The sequence below is a fragment of the Ammospiza caudacuta genome, chromosome 8, assembly GCF_027887145.1.
Source record: "Ammospiza caudacuta isolate bAmmCau1 chromosome 8, bAmmCau1.pri, whole genome shotgun sequence".
Classification (NCBI taxonomy): Eukaryota; Metazoa; Chordata; class Aves; order Passeriformes; family Passerellidae; genus Ammospiza; species Ammospiza caudacuta.
The window spans coordinates 8,345,455-8,362,451 of NC_080600.1; the positions used below are offsets into that span (position 1 = coordinate 8,345,455).

General features: G+C 49.7%; 1 protein-coding gene across 1 annotated transcript in view; it reads right to left on the reverse strand.

The window, feature by feature from the left end:
* Positions 1–13,891: 13,891 nt before the first annotated feature.
* Positions 13,892–16,997, reverse strand: part of COL6A3 (collagen type VI alpha 3 chain) — a 57,906-nt gene continuing 54,800 nt past the window's right edge. The window contains exons 44-45 of the mRNA XM_058809227.1: positions 14,766–14,936; positions 13,892–14,656 (exon numbers count right to left, since the gene is read on the reverse strand). Coding sequence (XP_058665210.1) covers positions 14,616–14,656; positions 14,766–14,936 — 212 coding nt within the window. The 3' untranslated portion in view covers positions 13,892–14,615. The remainder of the gene's footprint in view (positions 14,657–14,765; positions 14,937–16,997) is intronic.

Consider the following 16,997-nt stretch of genomic DNA (forward strand, 5'->3'; position numbering starts at 1 on the left):
CATGCTGGGGCTTCCTGGGGCTGAGTTCCTCTGAGCTCTTCCAGAGAGCTTTGGGAGTGGCTTGAGGAATGTGCCAGCATCCCTTGATGCCAGCCCAGGGCCTGCCTTTTGTCCATGTTTCCCTAAAAACCAATGGAAGGCTTCTAAAATCACCATCCTGGCACTTCCATGTTAAACCAAGTCCCACCTCTGCACCTCCCAGTGGCTTGGCTCCAGCTCAGGCCTCAGCAAACACTGCAGAAAGCTCTGGAATGTGCTGAGAGAAAAGGCAAAAACCAGTCAGAGGAAATCCAAGCATCACCTCCTCTTAGTTTAGTAGCATGGTCCCAAATGGGGACCCAGAAAATCCCCAAATGGGGACCCAAAAAATCCACGTCACCCCACTGCCTGGACACCTCTCTGCCTGCTGCCAATCCCTCAGGTGGGGAGGCTGAGCTGGGGGAAGCTTTCTTGCCATGCTTAGATGGTCACTGCCCCATCAGCAGCACCATCTGTGCCTCTCACCATCCACCTCCCACCCTTTTGGAATCCCTTTTGGAACCCACCCAGCTGCCCCTCATCTCAGGGAGTTGTGCCCCTCACCCTGATCAAGCTGGGCCATCTTCTCCCCCTTGGTGGCCGGGATTTGTTGGTGCTGCCAGCCATGGGGCAGGATGTCCCTGTGTGCCCTCGGGGCTGAACGAACCTGTCACAGCCAACAGTCCCCACCCAAGGTGTCCAAAACTTATTTTGGAAGCACGTGGCCAAAAAGCAAACACAGAAATAGAAAAATTAGTTTTGGCTTGTGTTGTTTGGGTTTTTTTTTTTACTTTGTGTGAGCATTTTGTGCCAGGCAAATAAACCGCTCAATAACATAATCCCAGCAGAAAAATAAGTGAGGAAAGCAGTTGAGTGCTATAAAAGCAGCTTTGACAGAAGGTGCTCTAAAGCAAGGAGGTGGCATTGCTGCTCTGCACTGGATGGTGGAGCACCTTTAATCACTAAATACCATCACCCCTCCCTGGGGTCTTTCTTTTCTACCCAGTGATTGCCAGGATAGGATCAGGCTCCCAAGGAAATAAATTCCTTCTGATCCCTGCTGCTGTTTGGTGATAGTGGAAGCGAAGGGCCAGCTGCTGCATTTATGGGACAGCAGGATGATAAGGAGCCAGGAGAGAGGCTTTGGCTCTCACACAGCATTTTGGGGCAGAGCTGGTGTGTTTCAGCAACGCTTGGCAGCCCTGCTTTAGTTGGTGCCCAGCAAACGTGGAACCGAGCAGCACCCACGTGGCTCCGGGCAGGAGCAGGGTTTTAATGAATTTTAAATTAATGAATTTTAAATTAATGAAATTTAAATTAATGAAATTTAAATTAATGCATTTTAAAGACCTTTGCAGGACTGTTGTGCTGCCACACACCTGGCAACATTAAAGCTGAGCTGCGTAAGTCTGTTCCAGCCACCAGAGAATGCAAGCTCACTTTTGCAGTGCTGTGAAACGGGATCTTTTGCATGGGTGGGAAGAGAGGTCTGGATCAGGGTGACATTGAGACCCACAGTGACAGCTTCCAAGCCATGCCATCCCCCTGTGCAGCATGTTTGTCTCCTTCACCCATCAGTCTGGCCTTGCTAACACATCCCTGGGGATTGCCTGACTCTTATCTTTGGCCATTATGGGATTGGCATCTCCCCTGCCTCCTCATGGTTTGGGAATCTTCCTGCCCCCCTGAGAAGCATGGCCCCCCTGATTTGCTTGCTTTAAAGCTGTATTTCATGGCAAAACTTGTTTATTCCTGTCTGCTAGGGGAGGGCTGATCCCGTTTTTCAGCGCTGGGTGGGATCAGAAGCGGGACAGGGGTGCTTTATCCAGCACAGCCCAGCAGAGTGTGCAGTTACCTGCCAGCTTCACGCCCCAAGTGGCTGCCAGGAAACTCGGGCTCTCACGCCTGGCTTTGATTTGCTGCAAAATGTTGTTTCATCTGAAGAAATGACAGGGACAGCAGCCAAAGAGCAAAGCTTTTGAGGACACGCTTTGAGCCAGCCCTGTGTCACCGGGAGGTGGAGGAGGAATTCTGGACAGGCAGTTTTCTCCCTTTCTCCCAGGGAATCAGAGGGTGCAGAGTTAAATTAAAGCTTGAGGTTTTTCCCATATTAAGGTATTATTAGGTTTAGGTATTACTAGAAAGTGCTGAGTTTCTTTAAGCCCAGCTTGGGCTGTTTCAAGAAGGTGTTTCAAAAACACGAGACACCACATGCTGCAGAAAAGCTCTCTGCAGAAAATTGTGTCACTGAAGTAAAGGAAAAAGATACTAATTGGAGGAAATTACTCAAATTTCTGCCTTGGATCAGCCGGTACCAACCCCTGCACTTCTGGAAATGAGGCGAGCCAAGGGCTCGGAGTGCTGGAGGAATTCCTGGATATTTTCCTGAGGATTGGCCACGTTGGTAGGGTTGCAAGGGAATCAAAGCTCATTTAGCAACCTGGTTAAGGACTGGGAGAGTGTGGGAACACTGGGAGTTAAAAAGGCATGGGGAGAAAGCTGCAAAGTCAAGGGAAGAAGGATGGAAAAGCCCCATCCCTGTGCCAGTCTCACACTTTAGGATCAAAAAGCCTGCAGGGGATGAATGGGGAAACAGCCCCCTACCCCACCCCAAGCTCCCCACAGCACATCCCTGATTCCCACCCTCATGGCAGATGGCTCCAAACATGCTTCAGCCTCACTCCTCACCCATTTTTCAAGATATTAACAGGGCTGCGTTTGGGGAGAAAGATCTCCTTTTCCACCCTGCCTCGCTCATAAAATCATTCCAGAAAAATCACAGTGCAGCTGGGCTGTGGCTACACCAGGGTTGGGTTCTTCTCAGTCCCCCTGTGTTGGCATCACCAGCTTTAGGTGTCCAATCCCCTCGATGGGTGTCCTCTGAGCTGGCTCCCACAGGGACAGTACAGATAAAATCCTGTCTTGCAGCTGTTTTCCCAGTTCCCAGGGGATGTTTGATGTTTATCCTGAGGTGGGGTGAGGACTGCTGGAGTACCAAGGTGGGGTAGATGGGGTTTTGGTGGCTGAGCTCACGAAAACCACATTTCTGCCAAATTTGGAGAAGTTTTATGGAAAATGTAATGGTTTTTCCCTGGATGGCCTGGCTGTGACGTGGAGAGGTAGAGCTGCCCCATCAGCTTTCCCGTGGGATCCTGCTCCATGATGCCATCCCAAGCGTGCAGGAACCAGAGCAGACAGCGGTGATCTCAGGAGGGCTAAACTTGTTGGGGCTGTTGACAAAAGTCTCTTTTTTCTCCACCAGAGCAGGGACAGCAGCCATAACGTCAGCGAGGGACCTCATCCATCTCTCACACAGGGATTCACAGCCACAAATCATCCCCTTGTCTTAACCAGCCCAGAGGGCAGCCCAGCCATGCAGGGTCTCTAAAAACACTTGGCTCTCCACTGATGGGTTATTTCCTTGCATTCCTCACAATCTGAGCTGGTGCTGCTGTTGTTGCCCCCCACCAGTGAGCAGAGAGATCCCTGAAATCCCAGAAGTCACTTTCCGGCCCCTTGCACAGGGATTTCCCTGCTCATCCTTGTGTTCAGTACACACAGGGCTCACAGCATTCATAGGGGCTCAAAAGGCATGGAGTTAAGATGATTTTCCCCCCAGTTTGTGGAGTTGGCAAAGGAACTGTTTTCAGTAGACTACAGGCTGCTTTTGCCCTGCCCTGTCCCCATCCCTCTCCTTGTCCCCTCTGGGAGCTGCTGTTGATCCATGTGGACTTGGCCTCAAGATATTTCTTTCTTTTTCTTTTTTTTCTTTTAAATTTTTCTTCTGCTTTATCTTGCTCCTTTTTCCTGATGTTCTTTTCCTTTTTATTTTTTTCTTTTTTCTTTTTTTTTTTTTTGTTTGTTTGTTTGTTTGTTTGGGGGTCTTTTTGTGTGTGTGTGGTTTTTTTGTTTTGGTTTTTTTATCATTTTCCCTTTCCCCTTTTTTCTTTCCCTTTTTCCTTCTCCTTTCTCCATTCTCCCTTTTCCCTTTCTCTTTCACCTTCTCCTTTCTCCATTCTCCCTTTCCCCTTCCTCTTTTTCCTTCTCCTTTCTCCCTTCTCCACTCTCCCTTTTCTCTTTTTCCTTCTCCCTTCTCCCTTTTCCCTTTCCCCTTTCTCCCTTTCCTTCTCCCTTCCCCATTCTCCCTTGTCCCTTTCTTCTTTATCTTTTTCCTTCTCCCTTCTCCATTCTCCCTTTCCCCCTTTTCCTTCTCCTTTGTCCATTCTCCCTTTTCCCTTTCCCCTTCTTCCTTTCTACCTACCCTTTTCCTTCCTTTTATACGCACATACATTTCCCATTTCCCTTTTTTTTTGTTTCCTCTTTCCTTTTCCCCTTTCCCTTTCATACACCTTATTTAAATACACATACATTTCCCTTTTTCCTTTACTCCTTTTTTCTTTTCCCCCCTCTTTTTTCCTCTCCAATCCTCCTTTTTCTGGTTTTCCCTTCCCTTTTCCCTGTCTGTCCCTTCCCTGCAGCTGGCGCCGCCCCAGCCATGAGCTCACGCGGCTCCCGGCTGGATCCCGGATCTGCGTGGGAGGCAGGGAGGCTGCTCGGCCCAGGGCTGGCCACGTTTGGGATCTGTGGGGGCTGATCCCGACATCCAAGTGCTCCTCGTGCCTCTGGGAAGGGATGGCTGCACTCTGAGCTCGGGGTCAGACCCAGCTTCTCTGGATGGAGGAGCGCAGGGGAAAAGCAAAGGGGTTGCGCTGCCTCGTTTGGGATAATAATCCCAATCCATTTATAAGTGGCTTTCCAACATATCCAACTTATCCAACATTATAAACTTCCAGCGATGCCCCTTGGAATGAGCGTGTGCCCAAATATTTATCTCCTCAAACATGAAACTCACAGGTGCCGGTCGTGTCTGAGATCAAAAGCTCTCCTGGAGCTCTCTGCTGAGGCCAGAGTGGGTGAAACTGCACTGAGGGGCCTGTTGGACCTTCAGGGCAAATCCAGGAGCTGTGGAGAATGTTTGTGGTCTGTGCTTCCCAGTTCTGAGCTTGCCAGTCCATGGGAAGCTCATTGCCAGCCTGCAATCCCTGGCAGCATGGAGGAGCCAGGGCAGGGTTGCCCTCTTCCCACAGGGAACAAGGGACAGGACAAGAGGAAAGGGCCTCAGGCTGTGCCAGGAGAGGTTCAGGTTGGACATCAGGAAGAATTTCTTCATGGAAAGGGTGGTCAGGCATTGGAAAAGATGTTCAAAGTGGTGGTGGATCCCACATCCCTGGAGACATCCTAGGAAGGCCTGGACGTGGCATTCAGTGCTCTGGGCTGGGGACAAGGTGGGCCTCAAGGTTGGACTCCATGGTCTTGGAGTTCTTTTCCAACCTTCATGACTTTTTCCAACCTTAGTGATTCTATGATTTGCTGCTTGGCCACTGCAGGATTGTCCTTTCCAGCTCTTCCAGAGTCAAGCATGGGCTGCTAGCAGCATTCCCAGGCCTTCACAGCTGGGAAATAGCAGCGACCTCCTGAGAGCCTGATGTCACAAGACTGTTCAGCCTGATTTCCAGAGCAGTGGTCTGGATGTGCTTCAAACCTCTGACTGCTTTTTCCAAGCTGCTTTTTTGTTGTTCAGGATTTCTGCCTCTCCTTTTTTTTTTTCTAGACTCAACCTTGCCCAGCTGTCAGAGCTTCTTGTGCAATTCGTGTCCCATCGTAGACATGTCTGGGAGAAACGCGGAGATTTCCTGAGAGCGCTGCCATGGAAATTCCTGAGATTTCTGCTGTGGATGGACACGTAGGGAAGGAGGAGGCAGCCATTCAGGAGGTGCATTTTCCACAGAAATGAATCTTTTCTGCTCAACAAAGGGTTTTTCACCCTGTGGTACCCCAGACCCAAGGGAAGGCTCAAGCAGTCACTGCTGCACCAACTTTTTGTTGGCTGCTTTGTGCCTCTGGCAGGTTGGAAATGTGGCTTGGAGCTCTCCCTGCCTGCTGGAAATACCGAGGGAGCAAAGGCACGATGAAAACTCCTGGGGAGGCGGTGGATTTTGGCAGTGGGCTTCTCCCATGCTGCTGCTGATGCTGGGAAAACTCATCACGTCCACCTCTGGCATGCCTGGAGGAGCCTGGTGGGATGCACAGTTCTGGGGTGTGTAGGAAGGGAAATTAGAATGGAATTAGAAGATCTCCAAGGTCCCTTCCAAGCCAAAGCCTCCTGTGATCCTGTGAGTCAGGATGAGCTGCCCCTGCATAGGGAAACCCATCTGGGAAAAGATCTGAGCCCACACTGCCTCGTGGGCATCCAGGGATCAGCACAGCCCCCTTGGAAAAGCATTCCCTGCCAAAGGAAACGTGCAGGGAGGATGTTCTCCTCCCCATCCTTACGTGACCACCAGCATCAGATGTTCCCAGGATGGGACACAGCTGTGGGGACGACGCACAGGGCTGACCAGAGCACAGCCCTGCTCTTTTGCAAGGAGCTTGGCTGCAGGCTGCAAGTAAAACTGCCTTTTTATTCCCAAAAATAAGATTATAAAAGGGAGGCAGCCTTCCAGCTGCTGCCTGTTGCAGCAGCAGGAGAGGAGGGGTGGAAAGGATGAGCAGTTTTCAGTTTTCCCAACCCAGCAATGCCCAAACTCCTGGGGCAGGACTGAGGGCTCAAAGTGGGGTCTTTGAATGGAGAGGGGTCAAAGGGAGGGGTTAAAAAAAGCTGTGGAAAAGCAGAAAAAGACCTTCTAGAGTGTTAATGCAGGTGTGCAGGGGATGGTTGCTGGTTCCCAAAGAGATGGGGAGCTGCAAGCCCTGCTTAGGGAGAGTCACTATCCCTTTCCCTATGCCCACAGCCCTTCCCAAGGCAGCTGGGGCAGGAAAATGGGGCAGATGTGGCTGCTTAGGCCAGATTAGGGGAGAAAATGCTAAAATTGGGAGGTAACCTTCAAGCCAGAATCATCAAATCACAGAACATCCAGAGTGGAAAGAATCCACGAGAATCATGGAGTCCAACACCCCAAGAACCCCACTCTGTGCATCCCTGGGAGCATTGTCCAAATGTTCCTTGGGCTCTGGATGTGCTTGGGCTTGTGCCCCTTCCCTGGGGAGCCTGGGCAGTGCCCAGAACCCTCTGGGGGAAGAACCTTTTCCTAAAATCCAACCTAAACATCCCCTGGCACAGCCCCAGCCATTCCCTGTGTGCTGTCCCTATCACAGGGAGCAGAGATTGGAGCTGTCCCCTGGGAGATCTGACCTCAGTCTCCTCCCCAGGCTGTTTAATGTGAGATTAACCCCATCCCTGCAGGCCCCTGCCCTGCACAGCCAGCACCTGGCTCCCTTCCTTCCTCAGCTCCCACTTCCAGGGTGGAGCTGGATTTAATCCCAAACACTTCAGGTCTCCTTAAGCTCCTCCAAGCTGCCTATATTTTTCTAGCACTTAACAAGGCCTTTGCACTTGGGTGTCAAACCTGGCTCACCTGCCTTGTCCTGCAGGGCAAAAAGGGGCTCTGGGCTGCACTGGGAGGATGCTCTGGCTTGGCCAACTTCAAGAAATAATCCCACAGTGGGGAGAGAATTCTAATTCTCCTTGCTTAGTCTGTGTCTTACCCCTGTGTGACAAGCTGTGCCTGTCCCCAGACACCCAGGGGCTTGTCCCCTGTGGTTTTTCAGGGCAACATTTCCATTTGTAAGTTTCCCATTGCCCAACTTGCTGCTTTTGATCCCAGATTGACACCTACAACCTGCAGGCTTTGAAGGTAGGAAAAGGGGGTGCAGCTTCCAGGCAGCTCTGGGGGTGCCCTTCTGCCTTCCTCCCATGGCTGTTTCCAAACTGGGGGAGAAATAGCATTCCATGGTCCATCCTGAGGGAGAAATAGCATTAAATGTAAAGCCCCTGACATTCTGGGGCCACCTGCATCCATTGCAGAGCTGAGCTGCTTTACAAGCCCAGGGAAAAAAGGGATGGGAGATGAGAAAGCACAGAGAAAAGAAGGAGAATCATGGTGCAGGTGAGGATTTTGAGTGATTATTTTGGAAAAAGCTTCTGGATCTCTGACTTTTTACTGGGTGTCCAGTCCAAAATCCATCCCTTCATCACTCCAAACATCCAGGGATCTGGATGTTTGACCCAGCAAGCCATGTAGGGACCCCAGCACCCAGGGCAGCATTTTGGCTTTTCCAAAGTAATTTCTCATTTTTAGCAGCTTAAAAAGAAAAAAAAAAAGAACTGGAGCATAATGCAATGCCATGAGAGCTGTGGGAAAGGTCAGGCTCACTGTATGTAACCCTCCTACTGCAAAACTCTTCTTTTAACACTTTTTACCTAGAAAACCATCCTTGCCCCTAAAATCAGGGATAAATATGTGAGCAGTGAGTGAGAATATTGGCTTGCCCTTCCCAGTGGCACCAGCTGAGGCTGTCAGCTGCAGGACAGTGGGTGGCAATGCTGCCACCCCAGATTCACCACCAGTAAAGGGAGGGATGTTCTGAGGGATGGAGCAGGGGAGCAGCAGAGGAGCCTGGAATCCAAACCCTGCAGAGGGGCAGCCACGGTGCTGCACTGATTTCCAAAGGCAGCTGTGTCATGGCCCCTGCAATATTCCAGTCAATCTAATGCAATGCTCATTTTGTTTCATTAACCTCCAACGCAACCTCCCCATCTGCTGAATTAATCACTGCTGGAGTATTTTAGAAATAACAAACTACTGATTCTGTCCCTAACAATCCCCAATTTTTTTTTCTTCAGGCCTTTCTGTTCCACTCCAGTTCATTGAACATGCTCTTGCAGAGCCCATTTGTAAGGCATAAATATAATAATATAATATAAAATATAGAATAATATAACACATATTATATAATAAATAGAATATATTTTATTATATTTTATTATATATAAACTATATTATATTAATTATATTACATATGACGTTAGATATGTATAATATATAATAATATATAATAATATTTTATATAATATACATGTAATATTTATATTATATTATATTATATTATATTATATTATATTATATTATATTATATTATATTATATTATATATACAATATATAATATATATTTATATTAACTTTCACCCACTTAAATAATTTCTGCCTTTTTTTCAAGAGCAATGGCTTATTTGGCCTTTGCCCACTCCCATCTCAGAGGAGATCCCCAGCAGCACTTTGGAGTGCTTTCATCCCAGGTTTGGAAGCTAATTTTTGGTGAGTGAGAGCTGGGTGTTATTCCTAGAGTGCTTCCCTGGCTGCAAGGCATGGGGCTGAGTTTGGAAATCAGAAAATCATGGAATGGTTCAGGTTGGAAGGGACCTTGAAGATCATCTTGGTTCTGCCCTGTGCCATGGGCAGGGACACCTTCCTCTGTCCCAGGCTGCTCCAAGCCCCATCCAACCCAGTCTTGGGCACTGCCAGGGATCCAGGGACAGTCAGCAGTCAGCCACAAGTTTCTTCAGTTTGAGGTACTTCTTGTTAGTACAATACAGTGTAAAATGGAATGGAATGGAATGGAATGGAATGGAATGGAATGGAATAGAATAGAATAGAATAGAATAGAATAGAATAGAATAGAATAATTAACCTTCTGATATCATAAAATCAAATGCACATCATTCTTTCCTGCGTCTGGGGCCATCATAAATCCAATACAGAATTCCCCATTTTTGCCTTCTCCCCTGGCATCCCCAGGCAGCCCCCACCACTGTCCCACATCCCTTCCCCCCTGCACCTTGCTGCCTGGGAGGGAAAACCCCCAAAATATGGATGTCTGAGCCTCCTGCCCTTCCCAGGAGCAGAGCCCTGGGCTCATCCCCAGCCCCTGCCGGGTCACATCTTTACAATATCGGGTTTTACGGTGAGCTCATCGCAGCCGGCAGCAGCGCTTTTATTTCTCCGCGGCAACGGAGGGAGGAAACAAAACACGGGGCTGGAGCAGCCTGGCTGCTGAAGTTTCCTGGCTGCCGGGGCTCATTTTTCTTGGTGAGCTGGCTCTGGGACCATGCGGGGCTCATGGAAACTCAAACGTCTTTCCCTCTCCCCCGTCTGCTCCCCCGTCTCTCTGCGCAGCGATGGAGATAAAGGTTACACATCTGGTTCGGATCTGCTCTGTTTAACCAAAAAAAAAAAAAAAAAACCAAAACAAAAAAAAAAACCCAAAAAAGCCGTGCTGCTGCTGTCCCATAAATCTTGCCGCAGCTGGAGCGCACTCCCGGCTCTCGCCGGGGCTGTTTGTCCCGCCACGTCCCGCTGAGCCCTGGGGGCGGCTTTGGGAAGGCTGCGCTTCCCCAGAGCTGCTGCTGCCCTTCTGAGCGATCCCCGGCCTCTGGGCAGGGTCTGGGAAGGTTAAAGTTACCGTGGATCAAAGTTTTTTGGGATTTAGAACCACCCGGGATGCTCAGCTTGGCTCAGGGGAATGGAGCTTGCCCTGCCAGGTGCTGCTGCCCAGGACATTCCAACTATTCTGCCCCCAAAACACTTGTGGGGCTGCAAAACATTGTCAAAAACCAATGGAGCACCTAGAAAATCTAGGATCTTCCAGATCCCCTCATTTTACCAGATCATCTCCACCTTACTGCAGTGATTTTGGGGTTGGGGGCTGCAGTATTTCAATCCCACAAGCTGCAGACTCCTGGCCAAGGAAATGCCCACACTCCTGTCCCTGTTTCCCAAAGATCCTTTGCTGCAGGCTCAGCTGCTCCAGGTTTATCTGCATCTCTGCTGAAGCACTTGGATACATTCCTAATTTCCAGGAATGCCCAGCATGGCAGGATGTCGTTTACCTTGAACTCCTGACCTTGGAATGTCAACACTGGCATTGCTGGGAAACCCAGGAAGGATCTGGGCAGGTACATCTGAGCATCCATAGACTTCTAGACTGGCTTCTTTTAGCGATGTAATAAATTTAATAGTGGCTAATAAAATGTGTCAGAGCCACTTTGCCTCTCCTTGTAAAGGTCTCCCTGGAAGGCTGTGATTAAATGCAAAGCTGCAGCGTTGAGGGAACCCAACCAAGCATTAAATGCTGATGCTGTCCTAAATTTAAGGGCCTGGCCTCAGTGTTGAACTCTAGGACACGTCCTGCTCTTGGTTTTTATGACACCACTGGTACCATAAGTGGTTATGTCTGTGCTCTAGGGTTGAACCCTGGAGTTCTCACCAGCAGGCTCGTAGCCTTCTGGTCTCCAAGGGCAGCAGAGTCATCCAGAACCCTCTGGATTTCAACTGGGAAAAGTGAGATTTGACAATGACTTTTTGGAGTAGTTTGTCCCAGGGGCTGTCCACTATCACTCTTTAAGGATGAAGTGTGGGTGAAGGAGCGAGTGTAGGATTTTGTGGCTTCTTCTGGGCAGCCCGACTGGGAAATGCAGCATGAGGAAATTCCCTGGTACAATAAGGGCTGGTGGCTCTGCTGATTTTGCCTCACCCATCTCCTTGCAGGACCTGAAGGGGCAGTGTAAGAAAGATGTAGTGACAGGACGAGGGGGTATGAATTCCAACTAAGGGTTTAGATGGGATATTGGGAAGGATTGTTCCCTGTGAGGGTGGGTTGGCCCTGGCACAGGGTGCCCAGAGAAGCTGTGGCTGTTCCTGCATCCCTGGAAGTGTCCAAGGCCAGGCTGGATGGGGCTTGGAGCAACCTGGGCTAGTAGAAGTTGTCCCTGCCATGACAGGGGGTGGAACAAGATGAGCTCTAAGGTCCCTCCCAACCCAGACCATTCTGTGGTTCTTTCCTTGGGACAGAATCAGCACTCAAATTTGAGGACACAGCATCACATTCGAGGCTCACCTGGACTTTAGGCATGGTCACCTCAACCTACAACAGCCCTGTGAAGGTTTCCCTGCCCCAATTCTGGAAACCTCCAGAGATTTAGAGCAATTCCAGGGACACACTTCCATCTCACAACGTGCCCTCAGCTTGAAGGGAAATTCTAGCCCTGGTCCGGGGCAGGGCTGTAAGACTGACCTTCTGAACCAACTCCAGGGGCGTTTCTGATGCAGGAGGTGTCTGCAGAAGAAACCCTGCTTAGAGGGGGGTCTGGGGCCACCCCAAAAGCAGCAGGGCGCGGCTCTGGGGGCTCCCCAGCGGCAGCGGGAGCGGCACGCGTGGCTCGGGCTATTTTTACTGCCGCAGCCACGCTGGCAGACGCGCTCCCGGCTGCAGATGACTTCCATGTGCAGCCCCTCGTGGCCCTGGCCGGGGGCCCGGGGCGTAGCTCGCTTCCTTAAAAGGCTCGGGAGGCGCCTGCAACGCCCCCGGGATGGGAGGGGATGGGAGGGGATGAGGGGCCCCTGCCCGAGCTGCTGCTTCTCCCCCCGGCGCGCTGTGACATCCCGGGATGCCACCCGGCATCCTGGAGCGCTCCATGGAAAGCAGCTGCCCCGGGAAACGCAGGCGGCGCAGGCATCGGGAAAAGCTCTCCCGTGCTGCAGAGGGCTGGGAGGACGGAGGGAGGGATCACTTTAACCCCAGTGCAGCCTTTGGGAGCAGAAAGTGAGGGGCTTGGCCGTGCCCGGTTGGCAGTGAGATGCCGAGAGTCCCCCAGAGCCACTGCAAGAGCCAGTTACAATAATAAATAATTAATAAGTGGAATTGACCCGCTCCCCTCTTTTTCTAATGAAGTGGTGTGCTCTAAGGGGAAGGTGCCAAACAAACAGCTCAGCTTCCCCAGCTCAGCTGCCACGGCCTGGCTCGTCCCCCGCCGAGCTGTCCCCAGTCTGTCCCCACGCAAGCGGCTCGGTGCTGGCGGGAAGTTTTGGGCTCTGGGCCGCTCCTCCTGCCAGGAATGGGATGCCTGAACTGTGAATCCCCACTAGGACAAAGACCAGAACAGCCCTGTGGGCTCTTCTTGCGCCCCTGGAACCCCCTGGATCCAAGGGGGTGCGATAATTCAGTCTTGGAAATGATGTGGTGAAGGGCAAATCCTCCTGGGAGACACCTCTAAAGGAATTGTTGTTGTGTGTGCAGCACATGTGGAATAACTCCTGTCATGAGTCATGGGGACCTGCCTGAAGTGCTTCAGCAAGCAGCAGGACAGTACCAGGTGGCCTTGTCCTCATGCCAGCCCCATCCTGACCCCTGGATAAGCTCTGAATGGCAAGGGTCTCCTTTCCAAGGTTTAACCAATCCTGCCCAATTCTCCAGGTGTCAGTGCCCTCTCGCAGTTCTCCCTCAGCAATGCCCTGGGTTTGGTATTCCAGCTGCCCTCTCCATGGCAAGGCTCCCCTTTTCCTTCCAGGCACCTCCAGCAGGCCATAGAAGTGTTATCAATCCCTGCCTGGGGACAGCAACGGAGCCCCAAAACCCAGAGCTGCCCTGTGCCCTGGGATGGCCACTTTTATCTGCTTTCTGCTTTCAGAGGGGATTTTTGGAGGGGCAGGGAAATGTGCATTTTTTCTGGGAATTTTATCTTCCTTGGGTGAGCTCAGAGGAGAGGAAGGGTAAAACTCATGGCTGTGGAAAGCGAAGGAGACAGATGAAAATACTTATGGTCATTGTACCATAATACACATAATAATAATACACAGGGACACCCAGGGCTGGCTGAGGCCAAGTTGCTAAATGCCATGTCCAGCTCAGTTTAAATTCCTTCAGGATGGAGATTTGACAACCAAGACATCTCTGTTTCCACCTTTTTTCCACACTGGAAATCTCCAGGTTGCCAGCAGCCTCTCAGTGCTGTCCCCCTGAATACCCTTACTACATTTATCCTCCCTTTGAGGAACAGTGGGATTTCACCCCCGCCCAAATAATTGCTTTCCAGACCCTGGAAAATTATTCCATTGATGCCCACACTGGCTTTAACAAAGACAAATCCACAAGTTTCTCAAAACCTCCATTAGACTTTATTTAAAAGTTCTTTGTATAGACTTCCTGACACAGAATCCACAATAAAAATAAAACCCCCCCTCCCTCCCACTGCTCCCCTTCCCCAGACTGCTTTGCTTTGTATTTTATAAAACATACAACATCAGAAGAACGCCAGAGGCATCCTACACCACAATTTAAAGATTTGTTAACTGAGGCCTTGGTCCCAGCAGTGCATTTGCATTTGGAAACTTTGCTTCCTTTTCCTTGCTAGTTCGGTTGGCCACATGTGGTACAAATGCATACAAGAGATGTAGTCTGAGACTGAATCCAGCAAAAGGAGAAAAAAAAAAGAGGAAGAGTGGAAATGGAACCAATTTTTTATCAGAATCAGCCACTCTCTTACAAAAAGGCTTCCCCTGTAAAGTTACACTCAGTTATGAGAAGGATAAAAGCAAGCAGGTATCAAGTTGCAGTGAAATTATTATGATTTGATTTTTTTTGACTCATTTTTGTGATGCCTTGTATAGGCAGACAGCCAGAATTGGGGGGAAAAAGGGCTAATTTAGAAGACATGTTGAGAGACAATAACAATCTGCACTTGGGTAAATATTTGGCAATGTTGAAGCTATACAATATAACCCGGGCACGTGTAGCACTCAGTCCACAAACAGTTTAGCACCATATTGATAGGTCATGCAGCAAAACCCTCTCCTCGGGGTTTGCCTGGGAGTTAAAAGCATGAAATATTACAGTGCAAGGTTGTCTATACCCTTAGCTTCTATAGGGGCAAGGTGGCAAAGGTGATGCTGTCTCAGAGGTAAGTGTTGGCCGGCCCCTGGCTCTATGTCCCCATCGCCGTCACCGCGCCGGGGTTGATGGCTCCTGGTGGGGAAAGAAGGAACAAATAAGGTTTTGATGCAGGATTTTAAAGGAAGATAAACAGCCGGGAGCAGCAGAGGGGGGATGCCAGGGATGTGGCTGGCTCTCTTACCAGGGGTGCAGAGTTTTTCACATTCTTTCTGCGTGTTGAACCTGTTGTCGTTGCCGCCGCAGCCGCCGTACCAGAAGCGGGCGCAGCTCTTGGTCTCGGGGTCGTAGTACCACTTGAGCACAAAGTTCCTGCAGGTGCCCTCGTCCTTCTGCAGCCGGCAGACATCCATCACTGTGGGGAAAACCAGGAGCAACAGGGGTAAGTGGTTGCAAAGAGAACCTCTTTCCCTGGAGGTCACCAGTTTGTTTGTCTCCTGTGCTGCTGCCATGCATCCAGGAGTGATGAAGGAGGAGTGATGCATGGCAGTGGTTGTCTGCAAATCCTTTGGATCTGTAGGAAATCAGCTGGCAGTCTCAGAACTGGGAGAGGACTGGCTGGGCTGCAAGGCAAGAAGTACTGGCACCACCAGAATGACTGGCTTCACTTAAAAGAGAAATTTTCCACGTGAAGATGCTCCTGGGTGCACCACACTGCATCTTGCATCCCTGGCTGGGTTAGCAGGGGACAAAACAACAGAGCGCTTGGATTGTGGCAAAATGAAATCGCCACATTATTTTTTTAATACTTTTTAAAAAATAAAATTTAAAAAATATCTGATATCAGCCACTGATTTGCCATCAGGTCACACACCTCCCTTCACACAGGAAAGGAGAAGGAGCTTATGCCACCTCTGCTCAGCACAGCCTAAACACCACAGGTAAGGGGGAGTCAGAAATCAGTATTGACCTTCCAGTTCAGCTTTGCTTTTGGGTTCCTACAGCCTAAAGCTTCCCCATGCCTTTGGCAAGCTCTTTGCCTTTTTTATATTCAGATTTTCTTTTTCCAAAGACATCTCCTTTCTTCCCCACTTTCCAAAACACTGAAATCTAGCAGATGTGAACACAGGAATGACTCTTCCCCAAACCCTGCACAAGAATGAAATCCAAACACTAATCAAAACAGAAGGATTTCTTTTGTGTATATGACCTAATTTGCCCCTCTTTCAGTCTGAAATGAAACAAATCTTCCCCAAAATTTTCCAAGAATCGATGGAGAGCAAGAACTAGGGAGTTAAAATGTGTTTTAAGCTGTAGGAGGTTGAAAAGATGGGGAGAGACAGGGTTTTAAGTCATCCCACAGAGAAAATGTGTGCCTGGGCTCCTTAGTTACACTTAAGAGTTACTTTTGTCATGGTGAAAAAGTTATTAACAATTAAAAAATAAAACCATAGAACCATTAAGGTTGGAAAAGTCCTCTAAGACCCTTGAGCCCAGCACTGCCAAGCCCACCACTAAACTATGCCTCATGTTCCACATCTACACATGAAAAATGATCTATAAAAAGTCCTTAATTAAAGGGGATAACAGCATTTGAAAGGCTTCCAAAGGGAAATGGGTTTGGTGCACGTTTTTGCACCCAAAGTGCCTTAAAGTTTGGGAGCTCAACTAATTTCTCATTGTTGCACCTGCTGAGGACTGAACCCAGAGCCTGAGCACCTCAAAAGCTGAGCTGCCCTGAAGTCCTGTGTCCATTTTTCATGTGGATTCCAGCTCTGGCTTTGCAAAAAATGGAAAGGGAATAAAGTGAGCAGAGCGCAGCGGGCAGAGACCTGAACATCCCTCCAGGGACCCAAGGCTGCTTTCCTTGACTCTGTGCCCAGGGCAGAGCAGTGCCAAGTTGATGAAATATCACTTTAGCCTCAGAAACAGTTGCTGGAAACATCATCAAAGCATGTGACAGAGATCAGAAGGGGCTGGCCTGTGGGACAGGGCTAGCAGAAACTCCTGCCCTCCAGAGAAATCCTCATCAGGGATTTCCTCTCCCAAGGAGGAATCCTGCTCTGGAGTGAAGCTGTGAGCTGCTTCCTCTGGCAGCAAAGTGCTCAGACTACAGCCAGAGGAGCCATGGTGCCTATTTGCATCCCCAAAGCACCTTGAAATCCCCTTTGGCCACCCCAGGCATCTCTGTGGCTGGTGGTGGCCGCCTCCTCCTTGCCTGCGCATCTTTGCCAGAGACAAAAATTCCCAAATACATTTAAGGATCCTAAAATGAACCTAAGAAAGTCGAATGAGGTGGAAAGGCCTGTAATTTGCCTTTTCAAACCCTGCCATGCCACTGCAAGGACTAAAGCCCTGCCTCTAGGTACCAGAGCTGTCTTCACTCCTTGGTTTCCCTCCCAGCTCCACAAAGGGCCCTAAAGCACCTCTGGGAGGGGGAGGTTGCTCTGATAAGGATTTTCTGGGCTCTGTTCCC